This window comes from Anastrepha ludens, chromosome 2 (assembly GCF_028408465.1).
Source record: "Anastrepha ludens isolate Willacy chromosome 2, idAnaLude1.1, whole genome shotgun sequence".
NCBI classification, from domain to species: domain Eukaryota; kingdom Metazoa; phylum Arthropoda; class Insecta; order Diptera; family Tephritidae; genus Anastrepha; species Anastrepha ludens.
The window spans coordinates 7,693,668-7,711,748 of NC_071498.1; the positions used below are offsets into that span (position 1 = coordinate 7,693,668).

An 18,081-nucleotide genomic window follows, 5' to 3' on the forward strand; every position below is an offset into this window, starting at 1 on the left:
AGAGCAATAAAATGTAAGGAAAAACATTTTTATTTGTTTTTTTTTTCGGATTATACATATATATTGGCAAAATTTATACAAATGGCAAAATTTATATTTTTTAGGAAACGCACAACCACCAGAGAGCAATTTAAAGGTTTAATATCTCGTATGAAGCAGCGTCCCGATATTGCAAAAAATTTTACCAGAAGTGCTCCTAACGAGGTTGAGCAATTTTGGGAGAGTGTGCGTGAGGAACTGAATTCATTTAGGGCCTCCATCGAAGAGTATTTCAGAATGGTAAAAGGTTTGTTTCTAATTCAAAAGTTCATTGAGAATATAAGTACTTATTTGCGTTTTAATTAAAGGTTTGGTCAGATTTTAAATCAGCAGTAAAGAAAAAGTTGGCGCACAATAAAAGGGAATTACAAGCAACTGGTGGAGGCGAAAATAGGGAACTACTTTTATCGTCGCTGGAAGAAGATGTTGCTGCTCTAGTGGGCCTAAACGACTGTGTTGGGGGCACTAAAAATTCAAAAGAGTTTGGAGTGCCTCAGAGGAGAATTGTTGAGCATGCCACTCCACTAAATTCAGAGCAGGTGGTTGAAGACATTACTCCATCTACATCGAAGAGAGCTCGTGAGGGTACAAATTCATATACTTTGAGAGACGCCATCTGCATAGAGTTGTTGGAAAATGACGATGTGGAAAATAACCAAAACATTCAAAATGAACTCCGAAAAAAAAGAGACCAGAGCAGTTTGACTTGTTAGACAAGCAAATCGGTGTGCAGGAGAGCTTATATTCAAAAGTTTCGGAAGGTGTTGGGGCACAGGAACTACATTTTAAAAATGTAAAAAAAGAACTGAAAAATCTGACTAGGTCAGTTGACCGCCTGGTGATCACCAGAAGAAAAACAATGAAATTCTCCAAGCTTTTCTTGAGGAGACAAGAAGACATAATATGGCTATGGAGACAAATACTATTGAAAAATTAAAGGTGAAAAAATAACTTTTAAGCATTGAATTAGGAGAAGTTAACAAGCAATTGAGACTTACAAAATGACTGTGAATTAGAAATTTTATTTAGCTTAAGTTTTAAAGTGCAACATTTGCCAAGAAGGCTGTTTTTATTTTGTTCTTAAGAAATATATACAAACATACATATATTTATGTACGTTAAATGAAAAGCTGTGTAGCATTTCATTCCGGATTTGGTTTGCTTCATTGGTATATCTTTGATGTTGTACAGGCTCGCCATTTTCATACTCTTCACTTTCAAAAACCCCTTCTAAATATTCGTCTGAAATATTATAATGGATCCGAATGTTGTGAAGTGCCGCCGCAACATTAACAATTTGAGCCACTTTTTCCGGAGAATAATGAAGTTGGCGAGCTGAGAGCAAGCATCGACACCAATTCTTCCAGACACCTATTGTGCGTTCAACAATATTGCGACCCGAGCTATGGCTTTTATTGAAACGGCGTTAACACCCAGGGTAAAAGTGGGTATCCAGAGTCACCTAGGGAACATTTAAATCAAAATTACTTATGTATTGTTAACTGTTTCGTTTTTGTCATATATGTACCCAACAATCTAGTGCTTCTGAGTCCATTTTCATACATGGTTTGGAAATGGCTTGAAGCCTCACTATTTTCCCAAATAAAAGAATCGTGACTTGCACCTGCGTACCTACTGTTCACATACCTTATTCGCTGCTTATGGTCACATATCTTAAGATAGAAAAAAGTCATTTTATTAGTCAATTAAAATTTCAGAAATTAACTTACTATCATTTCATTAATACTGTAATATCCTTTCCTATTATAATAAAGGTGCGAATTGTCTCCAGCAGGTTTCAAAATTTTTATGTGGGTGCCATCTACGCACATATGTAACTATGCCGGGAATTCTTGTTTTTCCAAAAAAATATCTTTTGGCTTCAAGCTCTTCAGTCTCGGTCATTGCCAAGCTTATCCATCTGGGGCATAGTGTTGCCTCTAAAATATTTAAAACTTCTGACAGTACTATGGACACTGTGGACTGCGCCATGCCAATATTAAAATCTTGCCCAGTACCATTTTGATAACCCCCTTCAGCAAAAAATCTTAGACAGGCTTCTAGTTTGAGCTCTGGCGATATCGACCATGTTTTAATAACAGGAGGCATTTCCCTCTTTAATATTATATGTTAAGAACATATTGGAAAGCTATCTTATTAAGGCGGAATTGCTTAACAAATCTACAAGAGGAATTCACATAAATTTTCGTCAATTGTCCTTAAAAAGTGAACTTACACATCATCAGGCAACTGGAACACGTCAACAGCATTATCCCTTACTTTTTTCCGGGTTCGTCTTGCATCATTGCTTGTACTTTCATTAAAATCTATATAAAACGCTATTGAATCCATTTTACACACTTAACAAATATTTATTGGTCTTTTAAAATTTTTGCACAGCTGATTATGCTGATAACACAGTTCACAGATTGTAATGCAGTGCATCCGTCGGTAACAATAATGCCATTTTAGTGAAAAAGTGAATCGAGTTAACTCCCGCCGCATATCATCCGACGTTTATCACTCATAGGTTTGCGACAACGCCCGGAGAATCCGATATGTCAACGCGAAGTATCCAGGATTCAAATGTTTTCAACATGTCTCAGTTGAAGCAACATCTAGAAGATGAGCACCGTAGGGGCGAAGGAAAAATGTTGTTAGGTATATTATGCTTTATTACTATTAACATTTACATTATCGTTAAATAAATATGTAAACATTTAGGTGATGCAGGATATGCTTTACAACCGTATATGCTTTGAAGAAGTTTTTCCGCAAATTCCCTTTTCAATATCTTCGTTTTCCTGCATTAACTGCACCAATATTCCAAGTTGCCTTTTGTTGCTTATAACTTTCGATCTGAAATTCAGATGTAAGGAATATACAAATGAAACCATTTTCCAACAAAATTACTTACTTTTTATCCATTTTCTTATATATTTTTATTTAACTTAAATCTTTCTTCGATGCTCAACGATCAAAAAATTGCAATAGAATGAATAGCGATCAAAAATCATTCACAGTCGATGGCTGAGCGAGAAATCGACATTCATAATACCATAGGTAGTCGATAATCGAACAATAATCGTTTATTTACTACTAGTCGACACTCGCAACAGGGGTGATAACCTTTTAAAAAGGGTCCTCGAGCAGGACAAAAAGGCCAGTCCCGGGTGCCTAAAAAAAGGTGCCCAACGGAGGGTTAAATGCGGCGCACATTGCAACCAATGCAATTAACTCAAAAACTTGTTTTTTTATACTCGTAGGCCCAAGTTTAATTAGTTGTATTATTATTTATTTTAATAATATTTATATGTACATACATACATTTACAATTATCGGTTATTTACGGAATGCGTTTGTATATTTTACAGTTTTCTTCCTAATTATGCGCATAAACTTCAATACATTACAATTTTCATAATGGAAAAATGTGAAACATAATTTTTTATTATTATTTATATAAATAATATTATAAGAATTTCAATAGAGTAAGCGAAATAATGTCACAAAAATATTTGTATATTTATATGTAAGTTTATAAGCCTAAAAATAGTTAGTTAGTTACAAGATTTGTTATGTATAAATATTTTTTCTAAGTTTTCTTACTTAGCATTAAGCGCATGCGAATTACTGGAACGCACTTTTTTTTGTTATACACAGCTTATACGAAATACAGTAGATACATAATAGTACATCATAGGGATAAGTCTTTTTACCGTTAGAATCTAATAAAAAATAAATTGTTTAACATGTTAAGTGACTTTAGAGCAATGAACAAATGTGTGGAGCAGTCAGTTTAATACTTGAAAATGTTACATTGACTAGTTTACGTTAAGGAGTAGTAAATAAATAATTTATTTTTTGTTCGCTTAAATTATTTTAGTGTTTCGTATTTACATATTCATAATTTTAACTTCTGTAAACACTGCCAAATATATGAAGCACTTTATAAACGCATTTGCATTGATGCCTTCATGAAGCCACACCGTATTGCAAAATTGTTGCACTTTGCTGATTGCGCTGCATTTCAAATCGTAATACAGGGTTAATAACACAAGTCGTTAGAGAAGTTACGCAGCTTACTTTAAAGCAGTGATTGTTCGAGCATAATTTTGTCGAAGCCCGGCGGCGGCCCGTAATGAAAGTTGTCCAAGATAATGTCTACAATGGCACCATTGCCCACTATGAGTAAAAATAAAATGATTAAGAATCTTAAATTATTAAATTAAAGAGCCATGGCTTACCAAATACAGCTGGGTAGACAGTACCTTTAACATTGCGGAATGGCACTTCCAAATTTTTGCCATTAAAGTAGAAATTTAACTCTATATGATCGAATGCTATACCCACAATGTCTCCTTCATCGGGAAAATCATGATGCGGCTGCGCAATCAAGTTGCTATCTCCGTTTTCACTACTGACATTTACATCAGTGCCCAGCAGATTGTCTTCAGGTACATCCTCTATGCCAATCAGTCCGGCAGCAGCTGCAGTGCCATTTACTAGGTTTTTGATAACGCTAGTTGGTTCTTGGGTCGTCACGGTTACCGGCAGAAAGGCTTCGTCGTTATGCCGCGTTGCATTATCTGAGCAGAGGCACCACGTTTCCTTGTCACAGCCGCCAACCTGTTTTGTTAAATCCGCTTGGCGCGTTGCCAAGCCGACCGACCAACTGCCTCCTTGTTGTATTTTTATTTCAAAGTATGATTTGGATTGCACAAGCGGCGCAGTGGCCAAGGCACCGCCGGAGCCGGTGATGCGCAGCTGCTTCGAGAGCAGTATGGCGTCAGGTCCTGCACACAGCAGCGTATAAAAATGGGAAGGAAGGCAAATACATTTTTAAAACTAAATATAACACAAGTTAATTTTCTAACTATTTATAAAATGCATATAAAAGTTTCCTGCTGCTAAGCGTTTACCCGCAAACGAAGAATCGAGGAAAATTTCTGGTTCGCGTTGTCGATTAGCTGCCGAAGAAGCTGTTTTCCCCATATTTCCATTGAGGCAAGCGCGCAAACAACAAAACATTTTACTTTGCTATTTAATACGACGTTATTTTATTTCTAAAAACAATTAATAAACTAAACGTTTCCTTTGCTGCAATGGTGTAAAAGTGAACTGTAAAAACAAAACGTCAGAAACAGCTGTATTTGATTCCACAGATTGGTGAATGTGAAAATGAAAAAAATATATGGATGAAATAGAAGAAAATGTGAACGCAAATGCGAAAAGGTGCAAAACTTGGCTGGAACATGCCAAAGTGTGGGACGCCTGTAGCAGAGAATGTTAATGGAATGCATTAACATTTTCTGCTTTTAGACCACTTTGTCTTTCGGCAATGCAGACAACTGGGCAATGTTTAGCTCCATTTTTTGGACATCTTTAGCGAAGTCAAGAACCTAACACAGTAGTGGCACAAAGAAGTCCACAATGATGGCGGCGATTTCTCTAATACAAAGCGTAGACAATTAATGAAATTAGTCATTCTCTGATCACACCACGCATCTCTCCATTTGCACTCGAGGCCATTTTTGCGCGGACTAATAATGCTGAAAACAGTGAACGACGTAAACGCAGTCCCCCGGCAGCTGTTACGATCAAACTAATGAGAACCCCATGTAAATGAAAAATTCCTTCCTTCCATATCGTAGTATCGTAGATTTTATTTCACGATATTTGAAACTTCTCGTAAAACCCTGTCAGCTGATTGCTCTCTCACCACACAGTGTTGCCAAGCAGTACATTTCAAAATCATTTACAAAATAAACTTAGAAAAATTATAATTTTTATTAAAATAACTTAAAAGCACTGTTGAGTAATGTTAATTATAGATAAATTAACTATTTGCATTTGTTGGTTTTTGGCTTTGGTTTATTAAACAATGAAAAATTGTAACTGATGTGTGAAAAAGTGTGTAAGCAAAAATATCAATGGCAACATTGCGTAGATACAACCAAACACATACACACACAAACCGATGTATTGGATAAATATGTAATTAAAAGAACGCAGTTGTGCGCACGGGATGAGTTTTTGTGCTCGTTAGGGGCTGCGGTAAGGGACTGCGTACGGCGTCCACTGTTTTCAGCATTACTGATATGAGGCCGTTCTCGCGCGGGCACACCAGCAACAAGAAGCCTTCAGTAGCGGTTTTGGTCAATTTCGCACCTCTAACTTAAAATGATAAAGTAACACACTGTTATATACAATATTAATATTAAATGTATCTTCGCATCTTTACGAAGATAACTCCTTAAACATTGGTCTTTGTAATTTTAGTTCGTGTGATATTTAATGTATCAGCTGCCGAGATGCGTGCTCATCGAATTTCAGCAGCGAGCAAAGTGGTGAGTGAGAGCAGAGATTGTTAATGGAGAGCCTTTGAAGAGAGTCACATCTCGACTTGCGGCATAAATCATGTGGTGAGCGAGACTTGCCTCTCGAGTGTAAAGGCAGAGACTGTTAATGGAATGAGAAGGCGAAAATGTTACTGTTAAATACTTTTAGTACAATTGAGATTTGAGAGGTTTCTTAGGGTTACATTTCTTACTATTTTCTTATTTTTGAAATGATAAGCGAATACATAAAATTTTTTCGATCACATACGAATAAAATAAATTGAATAACACCAAAATAATTTGGCACCTTGAATTAATGTAGAGAGGAAGAGATTTTTAGAGGTGTGCTCTAAAGAAGACCGTTATTCGGCTCTGAGCGAATTTGACAGACTCAGCTGATGGGCAGGCTCACTTGGTATGTGGTGAACAAAATTTAGTATGTGTTAGTGATATACTGAAAAAATAAGCCAATGACACTTCGTTGCCATCAGAGCAACGACTGATTGGACGAGTGCGTGAATACATGTCAAATGATTCGTCCCGTCAGTGTAGGACTTTAGCTCAAACTAAACCTCCTACCGTCAATGTACCGATCCTCTCCCGGCACAACAGTTAAGTAAATCGTAAGGAAGGCGGTTGAGCAGCTCTACGTCAGTTACTTTTCACATGCAGTCCGTCAAAAGGTGCATGCACTTTAATCCTCCTCTAGTTTTGTTTATTCCCGAAGGAAACCACCCCAGTTGGGCCTGTCCACCCCCTCTCGCCATACTTGTAACACTTCGACTTTATAGTCAGTTTCTTTGTCGAGTAACGTCTATTTAGCTGCCGTTTACCTCGTGTATGTCTGCGTGCTTTAATGCCTGTTGAATATCGCTGATTGTCGACGAAATTTTATCCCACGCATATTTTGAAGACATCATGATGTCGACTATGTTTCCTGGTACTATCGGATCTTCTGATGGTGCAGCTAAATTGCCTCTGATAGTGGCAAATCGTGGGCATACGAAAAACACATGCCTTGCATCTTCCTCCTCGTGGCATACTGGACATAAAGGCGAGTCACGCATCCTAAGGCGATGTATGTAGGTACTTTTGGTAGCAACCATGACCTGTCAATAATTGTGTTAGGTGGAAGTTAAGCTCACCATAGCTTCAATTTAGCCATTTTTCGATATTAAGGATTAGCGTATATGTCCACCTCCTCTTTATGGGGTTTCCGCAACGCTCTTGCCAATTGAGTAAAGATATAGCCTTCTCTCTTTTCCTGATCGTTGCTATTTTAGTTCGACCCTGCTCTTTTAGCGCATACACTCTTGCTCGCTCTACTGTCAATATATTGATGGGCGCCATACCTACGATTACCATTGCAGTTTCGTCCAAGGTGGTTTTGTATGCGCTTACCACCCTCAGTGCGCAAAGTCTGTACAATGCTTCGTAGGGTCTTCTTCTTCCTCTAAGGATTTTACCCTTACTGGTGCTGCCTATAGCAGAGTCGATGTGTTGACGCTAGTTAGTAGTCTGCGTTTGCTGCTTCTCGGCTACTTTCGGGAGCATTCTAGAGAGTGCACCGATCGTACTTGATGCTTTGCGGGTTATATACTCCGCATGGGGTCCAACACTGAGCCGATCGTCAATTATGACACCCATATATATCAGCTGATGAGACGATTTAAATGTATGTATGTGTGCCTATGCTGAAGAAGGCTATCTCAGGTTTCTTTCGACTACTTATGAGAAGCGCTTCGGTTTTCTCCGCTGCAATAGATAAACCAACACTATTCAACCAACTTGTTACTGTTGCAATAGCAGTATTTCCCTTGCACTCAATATCGCTCACCAGTTGGGCTACGATTACCAGAGCTGTATCATCCGCAAAGCCAATGATGTGTACATCTGTGGGGAATGGCAGGCGAAACACTTTATCATACATAATATTCCATAATGTAGGTCCTAGCACTGAACCCTGCAGCATACCTGCTGTAACCTCATACTTTTTTATTCCCTCTTCTATGCCATACTCCAACACTCGATTGCTCAGATAGTTTCTGACCATATTGTAAATATAGGTTGGGACAGCTAGCTTTTTAAGTGTGGTAAGCATTTTTCCCCACTCTGCATTTTTCACATCTATGGTCAGAACTGCACATCGTTTATGGCCGCCCACATTTGCCTGCGATCGCATCCTTAGCAAATTTTGACTGCCTTTTGTATTGCCGCTGTAGTAGACCTTCGTTTTCGGAAACCATACTGGTGCGGATACTTTGGATGTAGAATCATTCATGAGTGAACTGGGTCCGTTTTTTCTGCGACTGCTTCGTGAAGCAAAGTTGGGTGATGCCGATGCGTGCGATGGGCATAAGTTTTGATGAGGTGCTGAAAAGTAATTCTACTGCTACAAACTGAAGCACGCTACCGAACAGAAGCGGACCTAATTGCGTATGGGATGGGTGCTGTGTTTTGCCCAGGCAACGTCATACACCAGCAGCTCCGTCAGTTTAGATGGGCGATTTTATGACATCCACCAGTTTAGTATAGACTGGCATCAAGCGATTGCCACCTTTGTAAAGTTTTCTTGATGATACCAAATTTACCTGAAGACGTTGAATTATCAAATGTCTTCCAATTGGACAAAAAATATTAATTCAAATAACGCATATTTAAGCAAAATTATTAGATAATAGTGGATAGATATGGATAGAGGTTTGCCATGCGACCCTAAAATCTTTTGTGCCCTTGACTCTGCGCAACAGTTCATCCACACACAGCTCTTTCAATAAGATTAAGAGCGTATGTGGGTCTCTTCCGTTCGTACCTAGCCGTAATGCTTACTTTTTCTTGTCGTTATGGCATTACATGCGAGCAACTAGAGGCACGTCGCATAATCCATATATCCTGAGCCTATGCAGATGACCGCGCAGTGTAAAGTGGCCGATACGATTGACAGTGCGTATTCTCAGTTTGTTCTTAGGGAGGTTTATGAGGTATTTTAATCTCGAGATCGTGTAAAATTGAATATTGTATCTACTTGAAAAATAACCAAGGTGACATAAACAGCTACCTTCTAGGCATTATTCACTACTGCTAACTAGGCGTCACTTTTGAAAACCCCTTTATTACGAAAAAGCGCTGAGAAGTATTTACTTGACTAAATGTTAATTTACAAATAAAATATCATCATCATCATCATCATCATCCAGCTCTTTGAACATAACCCATTTATCTCCAATTTACTCAATCTTGTGTGGTTTTTATCCAATTTCTGGTTATTGGTTTAGGTTAGGTTAAATGGCTGCCCTAGCTTGGGGCCCACTTGGACAAATGTTCAAAACTCGTCCGTTGTGATGCCATACAAGGAAGAGGAGATAGGAGAAGAGAAGAAAGAAGGAGCCTTGGGATTAGAGGATGAAGACCATGCACTTACGACGACGCCAACGATGACTGATTTACGTTCGTAATTAGATGCAACAAGCTACTGATGAACTTCACCAGATATATGATATTTAAACCAGCTATATCCGCTGGACTAGCGAAAAAATCAGAGCCCAGATGTTTAAATCTTTGCCAGACGAGAGCAGGGCAGCTGAGAAGAAGGTGTTGACATGATTCCACCTCGTCCTCAAGACAGCTTCTGCTGAACTGACTTGAGGCAAATCCCAAGTCTTACCACATGAACACCTAACGGACAATGTCCGATAAGGATACCCACCAAACTCGACAGCTGGGGCTTTGTTAGCCTAAGGAGTTCCCTCGAGCGTCCCGATCTACCCGTGCCCAGAAGGATCTCGCGACCTTGCACGTTTGAACACTAGTCCAGCGCTCGCTGAGTTGACTCAAGGTCCATCTTTCCAGGAGCAGACCACAGGTTCTTAAGAGAACGCCAATCCTCTCATTTCGCGACGAAACCGTTTTTAAAAATCCTTGTCTAGCCAGCTCATCAGCCCACCAATTTTCCTATATGCCGCTGTGAGCCTGATATCGAAGCATTCGGATGCAATCGAGAGAGAAGCCAAACATTCCCCGACCAATCTAGAACGTACAATCAACGAGCCTAAGGCCCTAATTGCCGCTGTGCTATCGGAGTAAATATTTACTTCCTTAACAGTAATTACCGAACTAAGCAACCAATCCACTGCTTCCTCAATTGCGGCTACCTCCGCTTGGAAAATACTACGGTGGTCCGGAAGTCTTAATTTGAGCTTGATGGGGAGCTCCTTACAGAATACTCCCCCACCTACCTTTCCGTCTAACTTCGAGCCATCCGGGAACATGTTTGCCATGCCTTGCCGCCAAATGTTACACCCCGCCCACTCAATCCTTGAGGGAATATGAGTCGAAAATGTCTGATCGGATTTAGCATGGGTTTAAAATGATCCAGCACCATGGGGATGAACTCAAAATTTTTAAGAATGCTAGAATGTCCGTAGCTTAAGTCGTTTCTCGTTATTCTCTTCTTCCAATTTTCCTCTTGTCCTCTCGTAGTCTCCATTCCAGGCTTTGCCCAGAGCATCTCCTTTTTGCTTTGTTAACTGTTGCGATTACATAAGTAACTTTTATTTTCTATCTCAGAGTTGCATTTGGAATTCTGTGCCTTCTATTTTCGCCCAATATGGATTTTTCCAATGCTTCTTGGGCCATGCGAAATTTCTGAACAGTACTCTTCGTAAGTGTAGACGTTTCGCTGCCATAGGTTATAATGGCTGATCGCACTGATCGTAAACCTTTTTCCATAAAGGCGAATTGGTTTTAAAGATATCTGCCTACCCTGGACCAATTCTTCGCGATATTTCCTGAGTTTAGTCATCTAGTTTAAGATCCTCAGACTAACTCACATTTAGACAACTCTTTATTTTGTTGAATTAAAATTTTATTTGCTTTTCAACATCACATCACCCTGGACAAGCAGGTGGAACACTTGCAGCGATCCTATCATATCCTGTCTTTTAGAAAGAAAGACTTTCCTCCCTGCTGGAGCAAGACGCTGACCGACTTGAAAAAGAAGGTTAGGAGGGTTTTTAGCGAATGCGACCAAACTAAAAACTCTAAAAATTACCGTGTAATTTTGAAGGAATTAAAAAAATTTTAAATATGCGAAACGCAACTCCTTGAAGGGGTACTGTGAGTCCATTGAATCCGTGAAGGATTCTGCCAAGCTAAGAAAGATCCTTTCGAGAGACCACTCCTGTAGAACTCTTGTAAAAAGGGAGGATGGGGACTGGGCTGAATCTGCAGAAGAATCCTTGGCTATCTTAGGGAATAATCACTTACCGGAAAACCTACTTGGCATTGTCGACACGAGTCGACAGGTAGGGCTACTCGATGTTTCCCTGGAATCTATCCTCTCAGTTGACAGAATCACGTGGGCGAATCTACCCGAAGCTTGCATCTCTGTCTTCACTGTCGGCTCCAAGATAGAATCGGCAGTCGGAGCAGGGGTTTTCTTTAAATCAGCCAATTTATTTATCTCCTTTAAACTGCCGAACACTCCTAGTGTTCTTCAAGCAGAAGTCTTTGCGATCCTGCAGGTATGCAAAATGCTTAGGGAGCGCGGGAACGAAGGAGATATTAATATTTTCTCCGATAGTCAAGCCGGGATTAAGGCTCTGATGACGTCGTGGTGCAGAACGAAATTAGTAAACTCCTGTAAGGAGAAAATCAAATCTCTTGGGTGTGCAGGTAACTTTATCTCATCTGGGGTCCAGGACATAGGAACATAGAGGGAAATGAAATTGCTGATGAGCTTGCCAGGAAGGGGACTGAATTGGCCTTAGAAACCTCCTACCCGGTCATCGGCATCTTCCAGACAGTTGTTAAAGGGGAAATGCACAAATTATTTCTCAGGAAAGCGCAGAAAAGATGGAGCTCCATTTCTTCGTATGCTATTTCGAAAACCCTTTGGCCCCAGTACAATATATGAAAAATCCAGAAAATCCAGGACTCCACGCCATTCAATTTCCTAACTCGTAGCTGTGTTTACCGGTCACGGGACGATCGGCATACACGCGGAAAAGCTAACCGCCACTGCAGAAGCTGTGGGGACCTTTTACAGAAGGAGACTGTTGAGCGCCTTCTCTGTAAATGTCCTGGTTACCTGGATAACTAAGGTCACTGGACGTTCCTTTCTTCGACAGCCGGGGGCAGTGCGCCAACCTAAATCCCATCAATCTCCTCCATTATATCAACAGCTCTGGCTGGCTGTAGATATCTGCCTGTTAGAGATCTCATAGTGGTATCAAAACGGCGCTTGAATGCTACTTGAGGAGTGCCAGACTGGCACTTCAACCAATTCACCTACACCTATAGTACATCACAGCTAAATATATTTACCACCTGGTGGTTAAAAGAGAAGCGAACGAAATTTACCACCAAATCCATTCCAAAGAAAACACAGCATTTTTTTATTTTTTACAATTACACAAAACAATTTTAAAATTTTATTTTTATATTTTTATTCATTTACTGTTTTTTTCACTTACATTTCATGCGGCTATGTATGTATGTAATTCGTTTCGCCTCATTGCCTTCCAACTCTAAACCCAACTGATGAAATAACGGGAGTAAAATATTATTGAAAACACAAAAAGGTTTAGGGAGATGACTTGAATTGAATTTCATATAATTTTTAATTTATCATCGCAAAGTGAAAAATTTGTCTACATTTAACCATAACTGAGCGCAATTTGGAAATTAAGTTTTAGAAAAGTAGAGAAAAAGTGAGAAATCAACAAAAAAAAAAATAATAATAATAACACAAATTAGTTTAGAGGCGCGCCTGTTGGAGAATTTTGTTGGTTTTAAGCCACTTTCGCATTTCACCGCTGAACCACCGATTACTCGGCATAGCTCGCATTTTATTTTATTTTGCTTCCTACACTCTGTATGTTTAATTAAGTAAACAATTATTTTTTCATAGTTGTAATAATTTTTTTGTATTTTTTTTTGAATGCAACAATACGTTTAAACTCACAATATTACAATATTTCCGCTAAATATTTTTTTATTTTAAATATTATTATTTCTTGCTTTTTGCTTTGCATTTTTTGTGTTTTTTTTGGTTTTTTTTTTGTTTCGTTTCATACAGTTATATGGATTTTCAGTTTTTGTTTAGTTTTATTTAAAAGTTTTGTATGTTTTATATGTATGTATAAAGAACAAGGCTTGTCTTTTATGTATTCATCTTCAATATTTGTATGTATTTATGTATGTGTGAATGGTATTTCGATTGCAATTAAAAGTTTAATGTTCCTTTTGAGTTCTTTTTGAGTTTTTTTTGAGTACATAAGCATTTCTCAATATGCACGCTGTTTTTGTTTTTGGTCGAAAATTCAATAGCAAGCGCAAGTAATAATTTATAAGACTTCTACATTTTTTGTATGTATATAAATGAAAAAAAAAAATTTGCTTATACTTCTTTGTCGATTTCACTGCACTCTTGAGCATTTTTGCTGATTGGGATCGAGTTGGAAAATGAGTTAAAATTTTTGCTTTGCTTGAATTACAGCTACAAAAATCAAATGGCAAATTCTCTTATGAAAGCTTTAGAATTGTTTGTAAACTTGTTTTTTGTTTTTGTTTGTTCATATTTTCCTTTTTTGTTGTTAATAAACCTATTATTAAGATTCCTTTGAGTATTTTAATATAAATGTAGTAATGGTAATAATAATGCGTAAATTTATAAAATTCTTGGAAATAACTTTAATTGTAATGCACTGAATTTTTCATTCATTTACTAAGTATTTATGTATGTATATACATATACATATATATGTATGTATGTATATATGTATCTATGTATGTATAACATGTATTTGTCTTTGCATTGGAAAACAAATTCAAAAATGTGTGTTCAATAAACGAGTTGTTGTTTTTACTTTTGTATGCTTTTTTAACTTTTTTGCTTTCTGCATTTTCTGCATTTCTTGTCTTTGCGTCTGTATTGTAATGTATGTGTGTACGTATGTACGTATGTATGCGTGTAAGTATGTCACAATGATAAAAAGACATTTTCACCATTGCACAATATTTAATTAAATATCAATATATCATAGGTATGTATGTAGAATGCATAGATGCTATATTAAAACTTGTTTCCATTTTTTCCTTTTTTCCATGTTTTCCATTTACTTATATGTATGTATGTATGTATATTATATTATTTATATATGTATACTCTTCTATTTTGTTATCGGGCACGAGTTTGATATGTTTTCAAGTATATTATTACATTCCTTCACTTAAGTGTGTATGTATGTATGTATGTATTGTATAACTTTACTTAGTTCATGCTGCTTGCTACGTAGTTCATCTGTATTTATTCACTTTGCAGCAGTGCCTTGAACACTTCCTCATTTCCTCTTATTCTTTTCAATGGCGGCGCGTTCGCATAAATGCCTAAAAGCTAAGAATATTTCTTGTTTTTGTTATAATATTTCATTACATACTTTAATGTCGTATATTGTAATAGTTGTAATTAGTTGTAATTAATAATTCGCCTTTCATATTCCACACTTATTCGCATTGCGCTTTGTGTGTATAAGTGTGTGCGTGTGTGTGTTTGTCTCTGTCGAATTTGTCTACTTAAATTTTACATTAAAGCAAATTTACACACTTCAATGCCTATTCATTATTTACTTCAGCTTTCTTTCCATACCAAAATCGTTTAAAGCAAATATTTCTTCATCCTCTGCTTCTGGTCGTCGTTTCAATTCGCCATAAATTGAAATTGATTTTCTTGTTTTTGTTTTTTTCTGACGCTGATTTTGGTCCAAACCTCATGAAAATTACATACATCACTATTTGTTGATATTCTTTGTATACATTTACATTTTTTAAATTTTTAATTTAATAGATTTTCTGGTTACCGTTAATTTCTGTATTAATTTTATTGTATTATTGTATATATGTATGTATATTTTTCAAATAGTTTATGCAAAAATTTCACTAATTCAAAATTCGTTTCATTAAGGGTTTCTCTAGTTAGTTATATAATTATTTTTATATTTTTTTTTTCTTTTTGTTATAATAAAGTTTTATGCTCATTTTTTATGCTGCCAAATGAAGTGATGGGAAATGTAGAATTAGGGTTTTAAGGGAAAGACAAGACAATATTCGAAAGTGCTCTTTACCTATTTAGAGGAAAGCCATGCCGAAATTTGAAGCAAAAAATATGTACAAATAAACAAATCTGCATAAATGCATGTAAATGGGACGAAACACGTGAAGAATAGCCGGCTAAAAATTTAACTGCTTCGATTTTGATTCAGTTTTCAGTCATGAAATTTTTTGTTCAGAAAAAGTTAGCTATCGTTTTAAGGGTAAAACTCCAAGCTTTCACTTGAGCATAATTAAAGAAATATTAAAAACGTTGAAATATGAATTATTGGTGAAAAAAAAGTTTCATCAGAAAGTATGAAAAAATGCCCGATTTTAATGGAACTTCAGTCAAGAAATTCTTTTCTCTATTAAAAATTTGGTATAAATTTACAGAGAAGATCCAAGCTTTCATTGAAGTATAATAAAAGAAAAATCAAAAATGTTGAAACATGAAAAAATTAAAAAAAAAATTTTTTTGAAAATCAATTTTTTTTTCTTGTATCGGAAAGGACGAAAAAATGCTATAAAATAAATTTTAATGAAGTAAGGTATTATTTTAAATGAAGAACTACAAGCTTTTATTTGGACACAATTAAGAAAATACTAAAAATGTTAAAAAATGAAAATATTTCAACAAAAACTAATTATTCACCAAAATACTTTTGTAATAAAAAAATGTTAACGGAAAGTGTGAAAAACTGATATAAAATCTTGCATCATTTTAATGGAAAAACCACAAGCTTACATTTGAGCATAATTAAACAAATATTAAAATCGTTGAAATTAAAAAATTAAAAAAAAATTTTAGTATGAAAAAATGTCCGATTTTAGTGAAATTTTTTGTCATGAAATTTTTTTGTCAATAAAAAATTTGATGTAATCTTAAAGAGAAGATCTAAGCTTTCATTGAAGTATAATTACAGAAAAATCATCGATGTGGAAGTATGAAAACAAATTGTTTTCTTGAAAACTAAATTTTTTTCTTTTATCGGAAAGTACGAAAAAATGCCATCAAATCGATTTTTATGAAGTATCACTTTAAATGAAAAACTGCAAGCTTTAATTTTAGCTTAAATCAGAAAAAATCAAATACTTTGAAAGTCAATAAATAAAAATAAAATGTTAGAAACATTCTTGCCAAAATTTTTTTTTAAATTAAAAATTTTTAAAAATTAAAGCCTGTTTTATTGTAAAAAAATCCTAAGCTCGTTTTTAATAAAATTCTCAGACATTAAATTTTTTATCTTTAAAAAGTAGACATCATTTTAAATGAAAAACTGCAAGCTTCCATTGAGATATTATATATTAAAAGAAAAAACAAAAATTTTGAAATTTGAAATAATTAAAAAAAAAATTTCTGAAATTAAAAATATTTTTTTCCACCGAAAAGTAGAAAGAAAAAATTTTAATAAAGCAAAACAACAAAAAAAAAATTAAAAGAAATGTTAATATAGTACACATTTTTTTTTAAATTTAATATAATAAAAAAATTGTTATCGGAAAGTACGAAAAAAGAATCCTACGAAAACATTTATATTTTTTTTCTTTGACTTAATTTTTTTTGAAATTGAAAAACCAAAAATTGCTATCAGAAAGTACGAAAAAAGAAACTTCCAAAAACATTTAGATTTTGTCGCTTTGACAAAAATTTCTTGACTTACAACTCAAAGAAAAAAGCCTTGAATGCAAAACATTAAAATTTCCAACCCCTTATAACGCGACAATCATTAAACATTTTGCTCAATTTATGCCATTGTCAAGTAAAGGACTTACGCCAAATTTCAAAAAAATCTAAGTGATGAAGTTTTTAGGCGCGTACACTTGACGTATACTGATGTGGGCATACATCAAATTGGAAATTCAAATATAATAGCATAACTCAAAATTAAGAACAAATGACCTAACATTAAGACATTTGCAAATCACACTGGCAACACAACAACAAAATGTGTAAATTTTGCTAGCATATTATGGAAATGTCATTTTCCCAGGCCATTTGCTCTTGACAGAGAACGGCCCTAATATTCGAAAATATCAAAGAAATTGTTTAAGAGGAAAATCACAACACATTTTGAATGTAAAAATATTTTTATAAATAAAAGAGAGAAGGGGGTTCGGCTAATCCTTGAGAGCTGTGGTAACTAAAGTTACCACACCGGAGTTACCAGCGTTAAAACTCGGCTACTGGCCACACTGCGTCGTTCAGCGCTCAGTGCAGAAAATCCATGTATAAATAATATTTTTTATATCGCTCAAGCCAAGATGAATATTAGAGAATGCTATAAAGTGATATCCTGTTCAGCCTATACCACGGGCAGCTACATCACGGCCTCAAGAATTATCTTCTGAGAGTCTCAAGGGCTATAGTATTTGATATTAGGAGTACTAGAATAAGATAAGAAATAAAATTGAAAATTAATAGACAGAGCTAAATGTGTTAGACGTTCTCTTTTTCTTGCCTCGCTAAGCAGTAAGAACAAAATCCTTAAGTTGCTTTGTAGTTGTTGTTGAGAAAGCGCAACATAGGCCGCGTCCACTAACTAAGCATAAATTATTTTTAATGAGCCGCTTCTCCTGATTGTGAACCAGTTGTTTCAGTAGCAGTACTTCT

At 36.0% G+C, this 18,081-nt stretch overlaps 1 protein-coding gene and 1 long non-coding RNA gene across 2 annotated transcripts; one reads left to right on the forward strand and one right to left on the reverse strand.

Moving 5' to 3' along the window:
- The first annotated feature begins 2,581 nt into the window (after positions 1-2,581).
- Positions 2,582-3,295, forward strand: LOC128856369 (uncharacterized). Its single transcript, XR_008453832.1, has 3 exons — positions 2,582-2,700; positions 2,764-2,911; positions 3,034-3,295. It is a non-coding gene; the product is annotated as an uncharacterized LOC128856369 (long non-coding RNA).
- LOC128856361 (SPRY domain-containing protein 7) lies at positions 3,284-5,179 on the reverse strand. The gene is made up of 3 exons (XM_054091661.1): positions 4,962-5,179; positions 4,287-4,835; positions 3,284-4,224 (listed from the first exon to the last, which is right to left on the reverse strand). The coding sequence occupies exons 1-3, from the start codon at positions 5,068-5,070 to the stop codon at positions 4,127-4,129; spliced, it is 756 nt and encodes a 251-aa protein (XP_053947636.1). The 5' UTR covers positions 5,071-5,179; the 3' UTR covers positions 3,284-4,126.
- Positions 5,180-18,081: the final 12,902 nt, after the last annotated feature.

Coding starts and splice junctions, on each gene's coding strand:
- LOC128856361 (XM_054091661.1), bottom strand. CDS start 5,070: ATGTTTTGTTGTTTGCGCGCTTGCCTCAATGGAAATATGGGGAAAACA. Junction 4,836..4,961: donor CCTCGATTCTTCGTTTGCGG/GTAAACGCTTAG, acceptor TGCTGTGTGCAG/GACCTGACGCCATACTGCTC. Junction 4,225..4,286: donor TGTCTACCCAGCTGTATTTG/GTAAGCCATGGC, acceptor TTTTACTCATAG/TGGGCAATGGTGCCATTGTA.